At 41.2% G+C, this 22,344-nt stretch overlaps 2 protein-coding genes across 7 annotated transcripts in view; one reads left to right on the top strand and one right to left on the bottom strand.

Moving 5' to 3' along the window:
* LHX6 (LIM homeobox 6) overlaps positions 1–5,345 on the top strand; it is a 42,656-nt gene extending 37,311 nt beyond the window's left edge. Inside the window, exon 9 of the mRNA XM_073314417.1 lies at positions 1,151–5,345. Coding sequence (XP_073170518.1) covers positions 1,151–1,171 — 21 coding nt within the window. The 3' untranslated portion in view covers positions 1,172–5,345. The remainder of the gene's footprint in view (positions 1–1,150) is intronic.
* On the bottom strand, positions 4,534–22,213 carry MORN5 (MORN repeat containing 5). 6 transcript variants are annotated; one of them, XM_073314420.1, is made up of 6 exons: positions 22,111–22,213; positions 20,516–20,663; positions 19,840–19,951; positions 18,762–18,893; positions 10,217–10,306; positions 5,965–6,028 (listed from the first exon to the last, which is right to left on the bottom strand). In XM_073314420.1, the coding sequence occupies exons 1-5, from the start codon at positions 22,155–22,157 to the stop codon at positions 10,248–10,250; spliced, it is 498 nt and encodes a 165-aa protein (XP_073170521.1). In that variant the 5' UTR covers positions 22,158–22,213; the 3' UTR covers positions 5,965–6,028; positions 10,217–10,247. The 6 variants fall into 6 exon arrangements, with proteins under 6 accessions (XP_073170525.1, XP_073170519.1, XP_073170521.1 ...); XM_073314421.1 differs by lacking the exon at positions 10,217–10,306 and adding an exon at positions 17,837–17,902 and having other exon boundaries at positions 5,967–6,028; XM_073314422.1 differs by lacking the exons at positions 5,965–6,028; positions 10,217–10,306 and adding exons at positions 15,705–15,728; positions 17,837–17,902.
* Between the last annotated feature and the right edge of the window lie 131 nt (positions 22,214–22,344).

The following is a 22,344-nucleotide window of genomic DNA, read 5'->3' as shown; positions in this document are numbered from 1 at the left end:
AGTGCCAAGACTTTCAAAAATGCATCTAAAATTAGGCTCCTAAGCTTTATTTAGGCAATTCAATGGTGGGTTGATTTTCAAAAGCCTGGGGTGTTCAGCTCCCGTTGGTTTCAGCTTTCAGCACCCATTTCTGAAGACATTGAGCTCTGTCCTTTCTAAGCATTCAGTATTTTGTTTGGCAGCCCTGGATTATCAAACTCTTTGATAAACAGTTCTGATGGCCTTACACACACAAACCCTACTCGTACAGGTCATGCAACTGGTTTCAATTAAACTACTTGCCACTTAAACTACTTGCTTAAGAAATGTCTCAGGATCAGATGCTGAGGGTACAGGGCTGTCCCAAATGCTACTCACCGTTTTAAAACAGTCACTCTGAAGTGATGTAGCCCCGTTGGTCCCAGGATATTAGAAAGACCAGGTGGGTGAGGTAATATTTTTTTAGTTGGTTCAATAAAAGCTATTACTTCCCCCACCGTGTCACTTTAAAGTGGTGTCTTTTTCCAAACATGTGATTTGTAATAGGATTCAACTGATAATTAGAAATGAGGGAGGACCCTACACAAATAAACCTAGGGCCCTGTTTCCATTTGCAGTGAAGAGAAGCATGTGTGCGCTCACTCAGATTGTACTGTTGGGCCAGGCTGCTCTGTTATTGTGAGTAGATAGACTAAAAACAAATTGGTTAAAGTCCTGATCTTATTCTTCAAAAACAAAACAAAACACCTCAGTGACTGGCTGTATGAGAGGCTACCATAGAGCAAACAAAATAACTGCTGACATGAAGTTTGCATAAGGTGTACTATGATTGAAAAGCTAAAGATCTGCCCTTGGTATAAAGCTCATTTTAAATGAAGGCTGCTATTAACATATTCCCATAATCTCCTGTTCCTAACTACTGATCTACACAAGACAACTCTTCTTTCAGGAAGTGGCTTTATTCTGTAGAAAGGGTCACTAAAGCTTAAGTTCAAACCATGTTTTTAGTTTTTAAAAAAGGTTGGTTGATGGGGGAAAATCCTTGATTGCATGAGCCTCTGGTTTCCAGCTGGGAAACATGCCTGCAACTGCTCCCTGAAGACATGTTTCTCTTGAGGCGTTGGCTTGTCTTTGAAAGTAGCTAACTCTCCATTAACGTTTTTCCCGCTAGGTCATCCTATTTCAATATTGACGGCGCGAACTCTTCCTCATCTGTCCATAGCGTTCCCACCACCGCTGACCCTCAGCCGCTGAAACACGGTGTTCAATCGAAGGCAGTTCTGATCAGTCATGCAGGAGAAACTCAATTCAGCATTCTGTTCGCACCGACAGCATCTGACAGCCAATGTTCTTGCCTCCCAGCAGCACTGCCAACAGTCATGGTTTTTGCTTGTTTCTTGTGGACCTGCAGAATGACAATGAGCCCCAAAGGCACTGCCATGCACAGCCCAAGTTAGTGACCCTACTGCACTTTCACTGTTGCTTCCAGCGTCCTGGAACAGGAAAAGATCATTACATGCTGAGCCCGAGGTGGTATTGATTATTACCTAACAATATAAAGAAAGGAGGGAGCAAAGTACTTGGGCCTGATTCTGACTCGCCCCAGTGTAACACTGTTGGTTCCATTAGGTTACGCCTGATGTACATTACTGTAAATGAGATCTGGATCAGGCCCATTAGCTCAGCCACTTAGCACTCATTTGAGCCAAATTCACCACTGGTTGCAACTCTACTGAAGCTAATAGAATTATGCCAGCCAGAAATATGGCCCTTCATCTTCAAAGAGATTTAGAACCACTAATCCATTAACTCTCCCTGCGAGGTAGGTAAGTAAATCTCTTTCTCCCCAATTTACAGGTGGGAAAACTGGGACAGAGGTTGATGACTTCCCCAGGCTCACAAAGGGAGTGGGTATCATGGCCATGATTAGTGCTCAGAGGTTCCTGACTGTCATTCCCGCTCTCAGTGCGTTAGAGACACATCCATCCCAAGGACCATCAGCCACATCTTTTGTTTCCTGGCAGCCTTTTCCTTGGAGCCATTTCTCACTGCTGAATGAGTGATCCCAGGAGTGTATCTGCACCAGACTGCTGGCCACTGTGCCCACTGGGGTTAGGAAACAATACATTTCACTACTAAAATTCCAGATGAAAGTTGTGTCTTAAATACACAGGGCTTAATTCACTCTGACACAGACCCCAGCAGAAGAACCCTAGCAGCAAAAGTTTAGCCAGTGAGAATGGTCACAAGGGCTCTGTACACCAGTACTCCATAGATGTTGTAGCTAGCCTACATCCAAACAAAAACGGGCACTGTCCTGCAGGAGAGTGGGTAGGACTCAGCATATCCCTTACGCAGCCTCTGCTAGCTGGACTCCTCTGGTGGCCCAGCAGCTAGTTAAAGCTGTCCCTACTTGGTGGAATTCCTGATGGCGGGATTCCCGTGAATCAGCCCCCAGCGCTCATCAGCCTCTGCTGGCCCCAGAGGTTCAGTTCCTGCTCCCTTGTCTCAGTGGTGCGTGAATTAAGCCTGTAACTTCTAAGAGATCACTTTACATCTTTTGCTTTACATTTTCAATATAGTGAGAGTGACACTAACTAATTTAAACTGCACACAGGGGGCCAGTAGGAACAAGTGATGGCTGAGCTCATGCAGCAGGCAAGAACAGCGTGGTTTTTTTTGTTTTTTTTTTAAACGGGCCATGCTGCTAGATCTGGCAGCTTCTTTTTCATGAATACCTCGGTCTTTGTTGTACCCCATTTCCGGTGTTTCACGGCTACTCCTGGCTAGTGCTCATTGAGGTGAGAGCACAATGCTCTGACTAGGCCACAATTCAAAATGACAGCTCAGAAAGGGCCAGGCTGTAGAGCACTCACCCCATTCTGGTGAGTGCTTACTCTCACGAGCAGTCGCATTGCAACCACTGAGTAAGGGCTCAACAACCCGGTCCCGAGCCAGGAAAGAAACACTGCAAAGATCCTTCCTAGATAGTAATAATAAAAGATAAACAATATTTGAAATTAGTAGTTGGTCCCTAACAAAATCTCTCTCCTGTGAGTGCTCCAGCCAACCTTGCTGGTGAGATCTGAAGGCAGCTTTTCCAAGAATGTGAGGTCCTAATGTGACCCATCAGTGTGTGAGACCTGTCCCTCTCTGTGCCTGATCCACAGAGGCTGAGTCCACCAGCTATGCAACCTGGCTTTATAGCTCAAGCTGCAGAGACTCCTGCTTTTAGCTATGGAGGTCCCTGGTTCAATTTCCAGTTTCAGTCAAGATGGCAGCCATCACACTACCATTAGGCAATGAGTATTTCCAGCACTGCAGCACCTTTCCTAGTTGTACCCTGTTATCTCACTGTAACAAAGCTTTCTGGCATGTGGGTCTAGCTCATTGCGAGGTGGTGTTCACCAAAGTAACTTTGTAAAGTAAATTACATAATGAGCAGATATGGACTTCTGTTGAGGTGAATATCAAGATCTATTGATCGGAGAAGTAACTGAGCAAAAACAAATCTTGAGATTTGCTGAAATTACAAGTCAATATGTCTCGTTGCAGATATTTATTGTTATGATAATTCAGCTAGGCCAACTGTACCCAACAGCTAGACGTTGTATCCACACTTTAACATTTGAAAGGGCAGATGAAGTTAGAAGTCCATAAAATACTATTATTCACCTCCTGAAAGATTAATAATAGTTTCCATTGAATTCAACCATCATGAGACTGGTGTCTACCCAGCTGCATCTGTGATCTGATTGGTTAATGTGTTCCAGAACTCCAGTATTATTGCCCCTTTGAGGAGGTGAATGAAAACAGATGCAAATTTCTACCAGTCAACGATCAGCCAGATTTTTGTTTTTGTATTAACAACGAGCGAGAGAACGGCAACAGCTGAGCGTTCAGATTGTTGGTATGTGTCACAGCGAGGCTGCAGTGAATTGGTCTGTGTCCACATGAAATGGCATGGATGGTGACATGCTGCTTGGAAGGGCCACTTTCTCCCCCATCTCTGCTTGCTCATGCTAATGAATGTTTTGTTATGGAACTAGTGTAATACAGTAATGGGTAGATGTTCAGTTTACGATGGTGAAGGTGAGACTCCAGACTGTAACTTGACCCCACATGCCATGGTAATTGAGATTTCCACAACACGGTTTTATTGAGGGAGACAAAGATTTGGTGCATTTCTCTTCTGTCTCAGCAGCATTATGAGCAGGAGACTGCGGAATATGTCTGCTAAACAACTACTTAGTTACTGATCAAATTTGACTTGTAATATGTACTGTACATCAAAGTTCTTTTAACTGTTACCACTGACAGGATCAGAATGCAAAGCACAGGGCTAATGTGTAGACATTTCTGACCAAATATATATTGTGTAAGTGGAGTCACCACTAGCTGTGTAGAGAGTATTGCACTGTACAACTCATGCTCAAGGAAGATCTCTTCAGTAAGTAGCCACAGCAGCATTCAGCTTTGCAGAAATCAGACTCTGACGTTTTAAGCCCAAATTGTTTGGAAGAACTGGAAGCAATTCAGCTTGTGCAGTTTTAGAGCTAACTATTGTGTATGGAAAATACTCAACTGTACCAAGAATGTAAGAAATACTCTAATTTATTCAATACTTTGTTTCACAATGCATTTCACATTGACTGTTGCCATTGAACAAAACCTTAACTCAGGTCATTCGCATTCATCTCCTGTCTATAGATTTATTTTTTTTTAAATCCTTCTCATTTACTTAGGTTATTCAGTAATTGCCAAATGGGTTACGGTGCAGTGCTGCAGACTCTGTGTATTACAATATTCCAATGGCTATTTACAAAAAACGTTATAGACCCACCCAATGGGGTTAGCCAGTGAAAGATGAACTTTCCACTAGAATTTAATACGATAAATAAATCTGATGGGAGGAAGGACTGAAAATGGAGTGTGTTAAAATTTAATTCCCAAAACATTTTGTTGATTTTTGGCTCATGTTGGTTAACCCCAGTGCCCTAGCTAATGATGCTTGCACAACGTAATACTCGGGTGGGGGCTAAATCCTGCACTACTGCTGTCACTGATCTATTCAGACCTTGTAATATGAGGCCAACTATACACACTTCTCATAATTTTATTTCAAAAGCAGATCATTTTGTTGTAGCATGTTGCGATTACATGTCTTGGCTACAATGGTTAAAAAAATCCTTTTGAATGAGTGGACAGTCAAGACTAGTATTTATTGAAAAAACAAAAACTAAATTGTAAGCACTTTTTTGTAAAACCAATGTCTGTTTTGTTACATACTTTTAATGTTGTGCTTTGTAAATGTCTGATTTGTGTAATAAATAAAGTTCATGCAAGTAGAAGTGCTGGCACTTACATCAAGAAAATGATGTAATTCCATTTGATTTTTAAAATTATTTTCTGGCTTACTAATCAAACAGCAACCCACCCAGTTTTTCTCTTTTATTATTTTGTTAAAGGAGAGTTCAACAAATGTTCCTGGTAAATGGATATTATTTCCTAGTTAGAAAACCAGTTGTTAAAGAATAACTGGTGTATGTTATTACAATGATCAGTCAATATCAAAGTAGTGAGCAAAAGAAGGGTAAAGAAATACACCAGGACAGCTAACTGGGCCTTGGGGAAATAATGCTAAGCTAGAGCTGAATGCCTTCAGCACTGAATTTCAGGCAGTCTCTTTAGTACATTGTTTTGTATGTTGAGGCTTAATAATGTGTATATATTGATCCTACTACACTGCACACCTCTCAGGAATATTAGGATAAGTATAGTAAGCTTATTTCCATGGCTTCATGTGAACGTAGTTAATTAAATGATCCTTCCAATTTTATTATGCTAACAAAGGCTACAAAACTACATTCACATAATGGTAGGGACTGATCTAAATCCACAAAGACATTCAGACTTAAGGATGAATCAAATTATGTTTTCCAAAATCAGGGTAGAAGCTAAAGCTGTGTTCAGTGTTTAGGTTTATATCCAGTTATTTCATCCCAGCCTTTCCGGCAGGTGCGAATGATCCATTCATGTTCATCATCATCTGAAAGGGAGAAAAAGAAATGGTCAAATCTTATAGATTCAGACCTGCTCTTTGCATAGAGGAGTCCAGATCAGACAGGCAATTTTCTTTGAGGAATAAATATATTTTTAAAATACTTCTTGCTTAGCCAACAGATCCTGGGTACAGTTTTGTTGGCATTTGCCAAGATTCAAACATATATAACAGAAGGAAGCAACACCGGTTTTATGGTAATAGATCTGATCATTAGGCTATCTGATCAAATTAACTGTTTGGAACTCATGCAAAAAATTGTAACACTTCCTTGTATATAGTATAATTTCTGGTCTCATGCTCATTTACAGTGTGATACCAGTACCAATAATGAGGATCTAAAACTTTATCGATGTTGGTGTCAGTTTATGAAAATTGCAGTTGGTGAAAAGTCCAGAGTCAAAGCCCCGGTTTGTTTGAATTTTTTTTTTTTACAGCTCTTCTTCCAACATTATTATACAAAAATGCCACATTACAACAGATAGCAACAAGCTGATGGAAGTACTTTAGACAATCTTCTGCGTCTCCCAAAATTATTCAATGTCTGTCATGTTATCTCTCAGAGAGAGACAAGGTGAAAAGTGAAAACCCAAAAGGCAATTTGGAGAAAACACCTATCCAGCAAAGTGTGAATAGAAATATTTTGAATAATTACAGAAAAGTATAACTTGATAAACATAAGTAGTTAGGGTCTGTCAGTTGAAGGGACTAAAAACAGCCTGTCTGAAAAACCTGTTTGATAGGCTTTTACTTGTGTTGGTGATCAGATAAAAATATTAATTATATCACTTTAAAGAGTACCAGTATCTATTTTCTTATTCAAATGAAACATACTGTAGCAGAGCTACTTCTGTTTACTGTCATCTTTACAAATTCCGATCAATGTTTGCAATTTGTGCTTCTAACCAACCTAGTTCCAAATGTCAAGGATTTTGTAGCAATGTAATCAGCAATGCTTACCTGAAAGAGAACATACTGACCTTGTCAGATATTTTTAAAAAAAGAAACACAGTGCTAGTGAGGAATCAACTTCTGAAGGGAGACTTCTGCTTATGCGTTGGGCCTTTATTATGTTTATATAGCAACCTTTAAGTTTAAAAAGTCATATAAATGCAGCTGTGCTGGTCTAACAAGGAGAGAAGCAAACAAAGGGTATATGGCAAAGAGGTGCCCCTTTATTAAAAACTTAAGTTTGTTCTTAAGTCCCATTGCCTTCAGTGGGCTTTAGATCAAACCCTATCTGCTCGTCTTTTCCTTTTTCTGTTTCCCTTTCCTATTTTCCCTGCCATCTTTGCATCTTTTTTCATTCATGGTCAAGTGGAACAAGTGCAGGCACTCACGGCCTGGGGGTGCTGCTCATGCTGAGCCCTGCTACAGCACCAGTGAATGTAGACTTAACCAAAGCATATGCCCAAGCTTTTGTCCCAAGTCTAAACGGTGGCACTTGTCACAAAACCCTCTACAAACAGCAGTCAGCAATGCTTGTGAATCAGAGGAGGTTTTCCCCAAGAGCACACTACTGTGTGTTACTCTTCTGCACACAGTTACTAATTTATACACACAGCAGTTATTTGAGCTTGTCACCTCTCTCACAATTCCACACTCAGGGATGACGTTTTGTAAAAGCTTACTCTGCTATGAAGGGGGCTGTGGAAAAGACTGCTGTATTGCTCATGATCTCTCTCATTAGTTTAGTCTGTAGATGTGCTTTAACTACTGTAACGCATGATACAGTGATATTTTCATAACATACCCCAAGTGGATACATTGCTTTCTCTGTCCACCTCAGCAAGTATATGATGCATCTTTTGCTCTATTCCTTGGCATGAGTACAACATTAATAAAACACCCAATTATAGTGTTCTTTCTTTCTGTCTTGAAGGAAATAAGCCAGGAGAAAATAAGCACCACCGGAATAACTTTTTAAAAAGGATGACTAAAAAGAAGAGAAAAAACACTGAATTTGTTTAAGGTCTGACACTGAAGTCCTTAGGCGGACACATCCCACTGAAATCTGTGGTAGGACTGCAAAGTTGGCCCCTATGGGTATGTCTACACTGCAATAAAACACCTCCGGCTAGCTCAGGTCAGCTGACTCGGGTTGGCAGGGCTCGGACCATGGGGCTATAAAACTGCAGTGTAGATGTTTGGGCTCATGCTGGACTCAAAACTGTGAGACCCTGCAAGGGGGGAGGCTCCCAGAGCCCAAGACAGGGAGTAATCAATAAATCATGTGCAAGCTGTGATTATTTTGCATGTCAGGTTCTATTTCTGCACTCCAGATGCTCCAATATTATGGAGAGGAGGCCATGAAGTACCTAGATGAGCTAGATAGTGTGCAGACTGTTAGTGTCTATATGATTATGAACCTCCTCAATGTAAGAGTTGTTACTCTGGATTTGTAATAACTGCAAGAAATGAAATTGTCTGTTTCTGTCAAAATGAGGAAATCAATCAAAAACTCCACTTGCTAAACACCACCTGTATCCATTGCTTCCTTTGATAAAGATCATATTGTTTAGGAGAGTTGCATGAAGTGAGCAAACTGCCTTCCTGGTAACGAATCTGCATTGGTCATGTAATTCTGCTGCTCAGCTGACCAATATGAAAGGCACAAGACGTTTTTGACTTCAGTTAATGAGTTTTCAACAGGAGCCTGGTCCATCCAGCTTGATGCAGAAGGAAACTTATTTTTCAATAGACAACATGCATATAAGTCTTTTCTTCTAAGGATTTTAGTCTCTCATCCAGGCCCAGCACCACCATAGCTCAGCTCATGCAGCCATCTGATTCTGTGCACAGTAAGTATCAGCAAATAAGCATTGATAAAGACTACGTACAATTTTCACAAAGACTGAATTGTAAGGAGATGTCCCAATGGAGTCAGTTATTACCAATTTACACTTTGAATAGAAAGAAGAGTTTGTCTGGTGAAGGGACTACAGCACATTGTCCTACCTTAGGGCACCCTCTGCTTCATTTAGAGGAATATAGCAATTACCCCACTGGATCTGACCTGTGATCCATTTATTATTATCTGTATTGCTGTGGTGTCTAGGAACCCAAGTCATGGCCCAGGACCCCCTTTGTTCAAGGTGCTGTACAAACAAAGAACAAAAAGATGGTCCATGCCCCAAAGAGCTACAAATCCAGGTTTTAGTCTCTGACAGTGGCCTGTATCAGCTGCTTCAAGGCAGACGCAAGAAACCTCATAGTGAAGAATTTGCAATAATATGTACACAGGGAAAGCATCTTCCTACCCACTCTCATTTAGCAATTGACTTATACCTAGAATCCTCCTAAGATTTTGACTGCAATAACATCTTGTGGCAATAAGTTCACCCAGTTAAGTAGGCACGGTATAGAAAAGCATTTCTTTGGATAGTTTAAGTTGGCGGCCTTTCATTTTCATTGCATGTCTCCATGCTTTGCATTACGGGAAAGGGATATATAGGCGCAACTGATCTACTTTACCTATACGTCATTATTTTGTATACCTCTATCATGTCCCTCTCTTCTTTGTCTCCTCTCCAAACAAAACCATGGTATCCTTTCTATATTTCTAACCCCATTCAGCACTCATCCGCGGACACCTCCTCTTTCTTTTCCGAAAGCGGGTGACCAGAACGTAACATTTTATTTAGGGTGAGGGTGTGTCACAGGCTGGCATATTTTCAGTATTATTTTCCATCCTCTTTCTTATGCCTCCTAACATTTTATTCACAGCTGAGCTGCACTAAAAAGAAAAGCTGGCTGAAAACGGCATACGGAGCTGAGAACTCACTCAAGTGGAAAAGAAAGTGGAAGTGAGCTGGCAGGGCGCTGTCTGCAAACCTCCACTCACGCTCACAGTCCCACTGACTTCTAATCATTGTCTTCGATGGGGCTGCAGCCCTGGAAGGTAGGTAAAATGCACTGGGAGCCCCAAAAAGAAACAGGGACGCCATATCCACAATGAAGGACCTTGACCAAAATATCTGGAACCTCCAGGACTATTATCCAACTAGTGGCACCTCACAAATATTCCTTAGACTGAGGTAAGGGAAATGAAGGATCCTATTCAGGATAGCTAGAGGAACCACAAAAATATAGATCCAAAGGGGTCCAGGGATTAGCTATGTGTAAAGAGGCAGAGAAATATTAGAACATAAAGAGTTAAGCTATGGTTGAACATACTTTTGCCACGCTAAAGAAGACTGGTTGATAATTACTGTAGTTTTAGGGCTATTTGAATCAGTGCAGCTGCAACCTCTTCAGTAGTAACCCCTGAAACAAGACAAACTGGGTTTATTGTACTGAACAAGTCTTAAAGCTCCTCCCTGATTGTTAATAATTGGCAGCAATGGACTTAACAGCCTCTTGACTACCCTTTTTACACTCTACCTGACTGTGCAGCTAACAATTTAAATCACAGATGCCGATCCTTCTTTGTGGCAGCTGCTTGTTAACTACACGTTCCCCTTTTTCTGTCGCTGGCGGCTTCCATAACCCTGCAACACCAGGGTTAGACTGGAGAATCACATTTCATCAATATTTAAAATGGAATTAAACCTTGACATTTGATTAATGCTACCAGATAGCTTGTTGTAATTACGTTTTTACAAATTGCGATTGTCTGAATATGTTAATATGATTGTCTGAGCACATCTTCACCTTCAGAAGTAATTTTTCTTAAAAAAAAAAATACAAACTCTTTAATCAACTGTACATTATCATCCTGGACAGAATTAGGTAGTGTGTGGTTCTTCACATTGTGTGTTGAATTTTATTTCAGCTCATTTATCTTTAAAAGTTTATTCTTTCTCCGTTTTCTTCAGCAGCATCAGTAGAATATACATTCATGAAATATATTCTGCTAAAATGGGCTACTTTCATGTTCAAATTTTGAAAATAAAGGACATTGCTTTGTATGAAAACATTGATAACATCCAAGGAGGCCAAGTTTGCTTAATAACTTACTCTAAAGTTAGTAAAAAGAAAAGGAGTACTTGTGGCACCTTAGAGACTAACCAATTTATTTGAGCATAAGCTTTCGTGAGCTACAGCTCACTTCATCAGACTAACACGGCTGTTACTCTAAAGTTAGTGAAATCTAATAATTTGCACAAATATAGTTGAAGTCTTGAGGTAAACTGAGGACTTGCTAGGTGAGCCATTAGAATACATCATTTGATTCTTTTGAATGATTTCTGTGCCTTTTTGTTTCCATCCAAACTGTGATACTCTACCTTCCAATCTGCTACAAGCCAACAACAGGCCTCCACCACTCTGCTAAACCGTATTTGCATCTTTCTATAATCTCCCACGGCATTAATACTCGGTGACTCTCACAAGGAGAAAACCATGCACTGTCCCCTTAAACATCCCGTATGTTAGAATGTGATTGTCTGCATCTGTGTTAGGGCCTGATCCTGCAATCCTTACCCACAAGAGCTGTCTCACTGAAGCTAATGTGACTACTAGCATAAGTAAGAGCTACTTTGCCTTGAGCAAAGGTTGCAAAAGAGGGCCTCTGCATTGTCTGCTCCTTGGAACAGAAACTATGTCTTCTTCTAATCTATGTCAGTGCCAAGCATATTCTCAGTGCTTCGTAAATAACGACAGCTGTTCATTGTCTCACATACCTGACTCCTCCCATCATCCATGGTGCAGTTTATCATGTTCTTCCATTCCACAATTATAGCCATCTGTGATAGCATCACATCTACTGCCTCTCCCCAAAATCTCCAGCACCCCCTTCCTTACCACACCTAACTTCAACAACATCAGTGCTGGCAAGAAAATGGAAAATATGTATCCAATTAACCTTTACTTCCACAAGCAAACTCTCACCGTTCCATTTCCATTTAATTGCGTAAATCCAAAATGGCCTCAAAATGAACTTTCCATCTCCTACAAAACTTGTTTTCACACGTACTGTATAGCTGAACACAAACCCCTATACTGTTTGGGTCAAAACTTTCTAAGTGGATTCGCAATGGGATGGCTAACACACAAACAAAGTTGTTGTTCTTGGCATGCTGCTATTTGGAATTTAAACCTTCACAGGTTTCAAAGCGATAATTATATTAGGCTCAGGAAACCACAATGAACAATATATCAGCAAAGGCTACAGTTGTTTACATGATTGCAGTGATTTAGTAATGTGATGCATGTATTAATATTAACACCATGTTAGCCATGCTAGCTGCAGCAGAGAGGGCTAATCATACTGGTTAATAAACTGGTTTTTTGAATGGGGTAAATTGACTAGTAAAACTTAGAAGCCAGATTCAATTTTTAAAAATGCTCTCTAGGTTACATAGCATAGAGTTCTCAATTATAGCTGTAGCTTGCACAGCCTTTAGCTGTGAGGAAGACATAAGTATGTATTTTGCAGTCATGTCCAAAATGTGCTAGATGCTTTCACGGGGAAGACACAGTCCCTGTACGACAGAAAATACAATCTAAAAAGACAACAGCCAGTGAAGGGCGGGGAAAAGGGTACAACCAAAGTGATCAGGGTGATGACAGTCACACAGCACTTCATTCTATGAGATTAGGGTATTTTCTCTTTAAATTAAACACACTGAATTCCTCCCCACCCTCAGTCTTCCCATTCAGCCCCCCTGACTTGGCCCCACAGCAGTCCCCAGTATCAATCCCAGCAATCTTCTCCCTGCTCTCTTATGTTTGGGTTCCTTCTCACCACCCAAAGAGCAGTTTGTTCCTAAGGTAAATAAGTGAGTTAAATAAAGATATTACTTGGTAAGTTTCTTGCTAGTATTGTAGAAGATGGGATTGTGGTATTCCTCAATCCTTACTCCTGTAAGGAATCCCATTGAAAGTCAATTGATCTGTATTATTTGTTAAATGCTGTCTATCAGCTAGACACTGCACAAGACAGACTTTAAGACAAGCCCTGCCCCCAAAAGCTTACAGTTTAGAAGACAGTCACAGGAAGATAAGATGAACTAGGAGACCCAGAGGAAGGGGTTTATAATAACAAATATTCTGTCCCTCTTGTTGATCTAATATTTTCCATATTTTCTATCTGGGGTTTTGGAAGATGGGGGAGTGGGACATTGGGGAGTAGCATGAATATGGGGCAGCACAGAAGAAGATAAATGGTGGGAATAGAAGAAGGGTGGGGAAAGGGGACATCAGGGAACATAATAGGAGACAAGATCCAAGGCACAGTTTGGAGTAAAATCGAGCAACACCTTGAGGTCAAGGGAAGCAAGGGGAGCGACTTGGTCAGATGGCCGACAAGTAAGATACTTTTTGCTATGGCATTTTGGTGGGATTAGACTGTAATATCAGATAGTTCAGAAAGAGGAGTGAGCAGCAGGCAAGGCAGGAGATGACGAGGACAACTGTTTTAGCTGTTTGGGAAAAAAAGCAATAGGCTACTCAGGCTCATAAGGACTACTTGTGTGAGCAAGGGTTACAGGCTTGTATCTATATGTATGTACAGACCTGAGCACAACTTTTTCTTCACCTGTCTTTGCTTGTTTTTAAGGAGAAGTAAGCTTGCCAGCCCCAAGCAGAGAGATGAATGAATTGCAAACAAACTGCATTTGTCACAAAAATATGTAAAATTTAAAATTCACTGGATTTGTCAAATTGATAAAAAAAAAATCCACAAAAAATAGACACAATTTGTTTTGTTCAGAGCCCAGAGGTAAAGACTAAGCACTTCAAATTAATTTCTGCAAAAGCTTTTTTTTTTTTTTCCTAAACAGGTCTGGATCCCAGTCCTTGAAGAACATACTGATTACCAACAATTTTTCAGAGCTTTACAAAAACATTATTTCTTTTGTTGTAGTGAAACGCAGAATCAGCCATCTGGCAATTGCCCCAGAGCTAAAATCTTTTACATGACATATAATTCAAAATGATTAAATATACAACAGCAAATAGCTGTAGCATTGCACTTGAAATAGCATGAACTTTTATTGCCGATCAAAACTGATTTCTTTAGCTTAACAAGTATCCATAGAACAATTATTTGAAGAGCTTTTAAGATTTTCAACAAACAGGAGCTAGAGCTCATTTACATTCAGAATCTTAAATCTAATAAAAGAGAAACAAATATATAAATTACTAAATAATCTTGTCTTATAAGTAGACATTCAAATCACTAGGAAGCTAAGTTCAGTCGAAGAATGAAAATATTATTCTCTTTATGTAGATATTTTGTGGTGAAGGGCTTTTCTTTTCCTGTACCTTTGCAAAGGGCATCTGCCAAAAAAGTTCTCAGATTCTCAGGCAATGACTAGGGGCTAGTCTGGAATCAGAGCATTCACCCACTGCCTACATCAATAGAATGGACAACATCAGAGGAGCGCAGAGGAGAATGATGTTCAGCAAGTAATGTTTTTAAGTTTAACTTGCTGCCTCATATCTAGAAAGTTCCCTAGGTCTGCAAGATTGCCAAGTCCTCGCCCCTCTACCAATTCTGATGTCATCTAGAGTCCCTGGCTGCGAGAATGAGCACACAACCTGCTCACATTTGGTACTTGCTAAGAGCGGTATGGAAAGTAATACACTGTGCATGAGTAACGCATGATTTTCAAATAGTTATGGCTTTATTTCTCAACTACATTTCTTCAGACAAAGCAAAGCCCACATTCCTCACTGAGTACTCTGTACACACCACATCTAAATTGTAAGACAAAGCTCCTGAAGACAGGAAGGGTGCACGACATTCCTCAGAGACTGATGGGGAAGAACCCCCGCCTACCCCTAGGTGGGTGGAGCCATGAGACCCATGCCTGCCCTGCCAGAAGCAGAGGGGCAGGACAGGAAGTATAAAAGGCAGCTCAGTTGGGCGAGAGCCGCTGGAGGACACAGATGTCTCCCGCCCGTCGCTGTGACATAAGCCTGATGGAGACCTCCACTGCGCCGAGGACCTGGAGGTTCTGCCAGAGCCACCTGCTGACAGGAACACCGAGGAGCTGTTTGGGACTGCCATTAGCTGTATACCCCGGGGAGATGGAGGACAACCCTGAGCAACAGGTACACAATGACGGGAGTGTAGGAAATAGCCTAGAGACACCAGACTTTAGTCCAGTTGTGTTGTTGTCTGAATCCAGGTCAGCATGTTTTGACTGGATCCCCGCTGATTCAGTGATGGAACCATCTGCCACTGTTAGGCCCTAGGCTGGCACCAGGTGGAGTAGGGTGGGCCCAGGTCCCCCTACCTCCTGCTGCCAACCCCACCCCTGGAGTGACAGCCTCCCTACCTTAGGCCAAGAGGCCTGCGTTTGTCTGCTGTCTGCCAGAGCTAGGATGTCAGACTATTTGGTGCTCCACTCTGCCCAAGGGCCTGAGCCCCCAAGACTGGTGCTCCCCTGCCTGAGGGCCTGAGCCCCAAGACTGTTTGTGGTCCTGCCCTACCTGAGAGCCTGAGCCCCAGATGGCTTGCTGTCTGGCCCTGTTTAGAGGGCCAGCATCTCAGAGATTGCTAATTCTCCAGTAACCCTTGCCTGAACAGAGGCCCAACTATGTGGGGGCGTGGCCTCCCTCAGATACTGACAGGGAAGGATAGCCACACACATCTACACAATTATTGAATGGATTTTGTCCTTGGATGATCCAGAAGGGATAAATGGAATTTCTTCAAATTTTTCAAGATGATTCACTTCCAGGTTCGTTCAGACCAAGCATGAGAAGTTTCAGTCCCAAGGGTAATGTTAGGAGGAAGCTGCAAGCATGTAATTATTGAGGTTTAGAATTAAAGTGTCATCTCAACCTTCACTATAGTCATATTAGTGACATGTAAATAAACTCTTGATGTTCTAAAAATACAGCAGTTTAAACTACAGAATAAAATAATACTCCTGACTTCTAATAGTAATAATTTACTCAGAAACTCCGCATTTGAGCATTCTGGGACTTTTCTTTTAAGTCACAAGATGCTAGGCTTGTCAAAATCATAACTTGCTTATTAGCTGCTTTGTGACTCCAGCATTAAAAAAACCTTTCCTCTCAATAAATAATAACCTGTCTTGAGTCTCTTGGCCAAATTCTGCTCTTAGTTACACATGTGTGAATCCATAGTTAACCTACTGGTTTCAATGAACCTACCCTGGATTTACACTGGTGTAAGTGAGAGAAGGATTTGTCTCTGCCTCCTCTCTGCCCTCCTCTCTAATGTTCTATAAAGAGACAAAGGTACATCAGATACAATTCCACATGCAGAGGGTCAACCCCAAGGCTTATGCACCATCTAAGTCCCAGAGGAGGGGCAAGGAGAACAGGCAGCAAAGCAGAATCCATCTCAGACTAGGAGAAGCAGGAGCAGGGGTTGCACCAGTTAAGTTAGCATCAGGAGGACGGAAGCAGAAGGAAAGCATATTACATCACAAACATCTTTGTTTTGTTATCAGTGGGGCAGAACTGCTAGTAACACTCAGTTATCCCCTTTCACTCCACCTCCTCAGCAGGGAATGACTTCTACTTCTAACTGTAATTTCTCTTTGAAAACTATGGCATCTAGTGTCTACACTCCCAGAATGCCATAGCTCTCCTTTAACCTTGGAATTTGCTCGCCATTTGACAGCAAATCTAAAATCTCATATTTTATGCTTTTCATTGAAAGATGCAAAACTCTAGATATTCATCTTCAGGTCTTTGTATTGGCCAGTCAATAAAAATGGGGTCATGAGTAAGAGTTCTCAAAGGCTATACTCCTTTAGTGGCAGTAGGAGGGGTCTAACTCCAAAATGACTGATTGAAAAATGTGAACACCATTTCTTCTCACAAATAGGTATTTCTGCATGTGTTTTCATGTCTGCAATTTTGTGTATTAGATGATATTGGGGGGTAAAAAGAAAAGATCCAAAAAGCACATGAACAGACTACAGAAATTTCAGTATATCACCAAGGAAGGTTTATAAACTGAGAAATAATTTCAAATCTTTTTTAAAAAATTGAAATCCTTGTGACTAGTAACACTAGGAGAAATGAAACTATTGCTTTCATTATGCACACTGGACCTGCTCTCAATTACACTAGGACTCCGTTGCACCACTTGGCAGTGAGGGGCCTTAATGTAAATGAGTGTCAGGCCCTCGATATTTGTGAAACTGAAGTCCTGCTAACTGAGGCAGGAATCTCTATGATACTCTGTGTACACACATTGCATTAAAGAAAAGCAACCTGCAACAAATTCAAATGGAGCCTTCTCTGTTCCTTGCTAGAAAGATGTTTTGATTCATTGATTGTTTGGCAGGAGTGTCAGTGCCAAAGGCAGAGTGCCTCCTTTCCCTGCTAGCTCCACCAGCAGTGAAGCAAGCAGCTTCGCAACAAACAAGGGTGAAAGGCTGGAGTATCCTCAAATCCCACTCCCAGACCTGAGGAAGATGGTGTCATTTGGCTAAACCTGTCAAGCTGTTGTAAGAGCTTCCTGAATGCTTCCTACCATCTGCTTTTGATGCTTTCAAGACTTGGACAGAAGCCTGGAGGTTTTCCTGCTTTTTCCTGACCAACCTATAAAGGAATAGTTCTGGATCTGTTCCCTGTCATTCCAACCTCTTTCCTCAGTTTCTTCTTCCTACAGCTGTTTTTTTTTTTAACTGCAGTGGCCTTGTGCCCTGAATTATTTCTCTGGGGGAAGTCAACATTCCTCTGATGTCGAACAAGTGCTGGATCTTTCAATTGTGTTTGTGTTCTTAGAGGAAGGGTATGGCCTACATGATACATTCCTCCTTCACACCCATGTTGACAAATTTAACTTTACGCTAGTATTGGATTCTCAAAGGAATGTTAATATAAAAGAGATCAGAATAATGTACTGCATATTCTACTTACAATTATCTTGTTAGACTGCATTCTATGATGTGATGTTAGTGAATATCGATTGATACAATCTGTAGGCTACAGAAATAAATGTAGCTAAGGACAATGAGTTCAAAGCATACATTTAAAAAACAATAAATTGAATTCCTAGGCGTTCCCGCATGTACTAATCTGTGCAGGTTCCTGTGTTTTTGGAAAGCATTTTACTTATCTTACTCATCAGTAGGCCCACTCTAGTATTTTGGATCAGTGCCATTTGTAATAATCTAAATCAGTATTTATTGAGGGTTTATGAAACAGGCTAAATACTATAGGACATATTTTGTAGCAGATGATACCTACAGTTCTTTTTGTCTCTCCTCTTCCCTGCTCTCCTCCCCCAACACTATATCCAGATTTGTAAATGCACTCAGGACATGATTTCGCAAGTGTGAGCACTGACACAATCCAGCAAGGCACTTAAATATGTCCCTAATTTGAAGCAAGTGAGCAGCCTCACTGCAATCAAAGGGACTATCCCTGTGCTTGAAGTTAAACATATACTTAACTGATCAGGGCAAAGAGCTTGACACCTTGCTGGACTGAGCCCATTGAAAAGATAGATATATATCTTGAAAACACTGTCTTGCTGGGTATCATAATGGAGAATGAGTCTTCCTGGGTTTAAAAGCTATTAAATATGAATCAAATGCATTTATTCATATGTGCCTGTGAAAACATCACTTAGAATTTTGTAAACCATGTGCAGGATGGTTTATGCAACTTTCCTTGGAATTAACTAATTAATACAAACAATCCATGTTGTTTGAAATATTTTAGCTTAGTAGCTGCAGAACTTGAATACAGGTTTTTAAATGTCAGCTATAATCATACACGATTGAATGTATGTGAAACAAAGTCAACTTACACTGAACTTCAAGATGAAAAAAACACATACCTGCATTCCTCAAAAACCTGAGTTTGTAATCAATGACAACTCTGGTATTAGGATTATAGAATCCATCACCACAGTCATAACAGCCTGTTGGAATCGTTCTGGGAGGATCTAAGTTTGTAAGCTGCGAGATACCTGAAAAGACACAGTATAATTTATTAGAAAAACAAAAAATCCCATTTTTTTTACAACTGTACTCTTTTATCAAAATAAATAATGATAATAAATATATATTATTTTACATCTCTGTAACACTTTCCATCACAAGATTTCAAAGCATTTAATAAACTTTACTAAATTAAGATTTCCATCACTCCTATGGCAGGTAATTATTATGACCATTTTGCAGATGGAGAAACTGAAGCACCGAGTGGCCCACCGAGAAAATGTTTGGCACAGAAAGGAAGAGATCTTGGTTACCCTTACTGACAGTCCTGTGATTTAGCCCATAAGACTGATACTATGAACATGCACTGAAAACTCCAAAATGAGTCCAAGAAAGCCTAGCCATGGCTTAAAGAGAAATGTCATTGTTCACTATGCCAATATATTATTCAGTGATTATCACATAATTTTTTCACCTTTTAGTGAAAAGATGAACTAGTAAATGTGTCTAACAGACACATTTTATAGGCTGGACATAAAGTAAGTATATGTTTTCGTATCCACTGAAAATTTGTCATTTTCAAGCCACACATCTCATGTACCATGCTGTTTGTGGACTTCTGTTATTCTTTCAGGTGCTTTAGAACATTATGCAAAATTATGAGTGCAAGATAATATGTTTTCTTTTGTTTTATGTTCCAGCTTTCTGTAATAAAAATATGTCTAGAATGCAGTGAATGTGAAACCCATAAAAGGCTTAATCAGATGTCAGAAATTGCTAGGTTACAATGTCCTGCCCTCATGACATGATCACTCAAGAAGAGACTATTCACCACATTTGTCAGTGTCAAGTGGATGGAGTTCTGAAATAAACCAGAATGTTCCTGCTCCAAGTTACTCATGTAGGTGAATTAGTCTCTCTTAATAAACATAGTTGTTGGTTTAAATCCTTCCGGACACAAATGCAACTCAGTACCTGCTGGTTTTAGACCGGAACAGATTTCTGTATAAAATCTTCTGTCGTAGCCATCACAATAATGCCATTTTTTATCTTTGAATTCAAGACCATCTGCAAAAGTGTATTTCCCCTGCAAAACAAATTCAAGTACCGAACTAATAAGTGTGATGAATGGAGTGAAGAATAACAATTTTTTATATCCATTACCAAGGATGCATGTTATCTGAGAATAAATAATATGTAGTTTTGTTCCACATTTAAGTGCAGATGAAAATGATGCCTGCAGATCCATGAGAACCACATTCCATAACCAAATCATTTCCCTGTTCAGTGGGAAATAGCTATTGTACATGCAATAGGGGAAGCCAAAATTGAGAGTGAAAAATGGGAAAGGTGCTGGTTTGATAGCTTCCACTTCTTTCATGATACAAACATTTCTGAATGTACAGTCTTTGAAACAGAGAGAATTTCCCCTAAAGCATATTTGCAGTAACCTTTGGGAGCAAAGGCGTTTTAACTTGCTTTTGAGTACAGAGCAGAGATCAGACTTTAGATAAGATGGGCATACCCCCACCCAATCAGTTTCCTATGACTGCCACAGGGGTTGGCATAGGTGAACTTCCAACCTCCTCGTGTTCTATTCCTATGTTTCTAAGCCTTCAGGATCACATCTAAAGGACTAGTGATATAATACCTCTTTCGATATTCCGCAGTCCCAGATTCCTTCATATTTGCTTCTATTAGGAAAATACAAGGTTCCTTTGCCATGAAACATTCCATCTTTCATTTTGCCATTATATTTGGTTTCAGTTGGGAGAGTATAGCAGCCTTTCCCTTCAATCCTGTGAATGATAATCAGGAATTGTTTAAGAACACTTAACCAGATGTCCAAAAAGGCAAAACAACTGACGAAGAAGGCCTTACTGGTTAAAAAATTGACCTGGTTTAGAGGGGAAGTGAAGGGAGCTATAAAAATAATTTTAAAAATCAACAAATTGAAGGAAGGGGAGATTGATAGTAATTAATATAAATCAGAAGCTATGAACGGTAGAAAATTGATGACCATCTTTAAGCACCCTTAGAAAGGGTGGATAATAATGGCTGTTATTTACAAGGCAGCTTTCATCCAACAACCCCCCCAAATATATTTCAAACTGGATTTACAAACAGGGATCAATGTACCCACCATTTAACCACAGCCATTTCTGGGGCTTAACAGTCCATAGCAACATCACCCAAAAGTTTAGGATAGGATGTGAAAACACTTTTTGCAACAGGAACTACAAGTGGAATGCTAGGGAGACAAAACTGAATCAGCCTTTAAGAATTTGGCCAGGACAATAGGGCAAACACCCCTAATTTTGAAAAAAACAAAACATCTGCCATGGGATCTTTAATAACCATAAGATGTCGGGTTTACATCTGATCCAAAATGTGGTGATGATGACAACAGCAGCAAAGCACCCTCTATCAGCAGGCTGTGGCCTTGGAAGGACGCGTGCAACCTACTGAATCACCAACATCATTTCCTGTAGCATTTGTACGCTACTTACAATTAGTAATAGGACATGTCCTAGACTCTTCCTCCCACTCTCCAGTGTCTCCAGCGAGGCAGTGTGGTTGAGTGATGAATAACATGAAGTCGGTTTATCCTCACATCCCTCAGCATGGTAACTTTAGCCCCATTTTTCAGACAGTGATGCAGAGAAGTTAAGGCCCAGGTTTTCAAAGATATTTAGGCTCCCACAGATGCACACGGGTGCCCAGTGGGATCTTCAAAAACACCTAGATGCCTAACTGCCATTGATCTCAAGGGGAGTTGGGAGACAGACGATGGGGCACTTTTGAAGATCCCACTAGGCCTATGTGCACCTCTAGGTGCCAAAACACCGTTAGAAATCTGGCCCTAAGTGACTTGCCCAAGGCCACTGGAAGCTGTTTCAGGAGCAGGATGAGACCGCAGCTACGCTTCACTCCCCATCCTGGGCTGTGCCTCTCTCGCATTAAAAGGTCCCAATTTCCAAAGAGGTCCTAACGCAGTCTTGTCCTTCCACTCCTGCAATTCTGTGGGCACAAGCAAGTGGGCGTGCAAGGATAGTGCATCTCGGAGCTTTCCCACTTGGGGGTTTTCACACCCAGAGATTTCCACGGCCTCAGATTGTTCTCGCTGGGGAATTTTCATACCCTGCGTTTCACACAAGTGCAATGGCCCAGCACTGTGGGGTGATGGCCCAGCCCTGTCCCCCCGTTCCCCAAGGCTGCCCCTCCCCCCTCAGCCCCAGCCCCCACCTGCCATGCACATAGTCTCCGAGGTAGGTGCTGCCCGTGACCTCCATGGGGCCCGCCCGGGACGCGTCCTGCCCTGGGCTGGGCTGGGCAGCAAACTGTCACCATGGTAACAAGCCGGAAGGCGGGGCATGAGGAGCAGGAGCAGGCGGGGACAGAGAACAAGCCCCGCCCCCTGCGTAGTCGGCGCGCCGCTGACCCGCTTCTCGCTCGCTCGTCGGTGGCGCATGCGCACGA

This window comes from Lepidochelys kempii, chromosome 16 (genome assembly GCF_965140265.1).
Source record: "Lepidochelys kempii isolate rLepKem1 chromosome 16, rLepKem1.hap2, whole genome shotgun sequence".
In the NCBI taxonomy this organism is placed as follows: domain Eukaryota; kingdom Metazoa; phylum Chordata; order Testudines; family Cheloniidae; genus Lepidochelys; species Lepidochelys kempii.
Note: the sequence above shows the minus strand (reverse complement) of the source record. Positions and strands in the feature narration are given on the sequence as shown.

Coding starts and splice junctions, on each gene's coding strand:
- MORN5 (XM_073314418.1), bottom strand. CDS start 22,157: ATGGAGGTCACGGGCAGCACCTACCTCGGAGACTATGTGCATGGCAG. Junction 19,952..20,515: donor ACTGCGGAATATCGAAAGAG/GTATTATATCAC, acceptor TTTGTTTTGCAG/GGGAAATACACTTTTGCAGA. Junction 6,029..18,761: donor CAGGTTTTTGAGGAATGCAG/GTATGTGTTTTT, acceptor TCTCCCTTTCAG/ATGATGATGAACATGAATGG.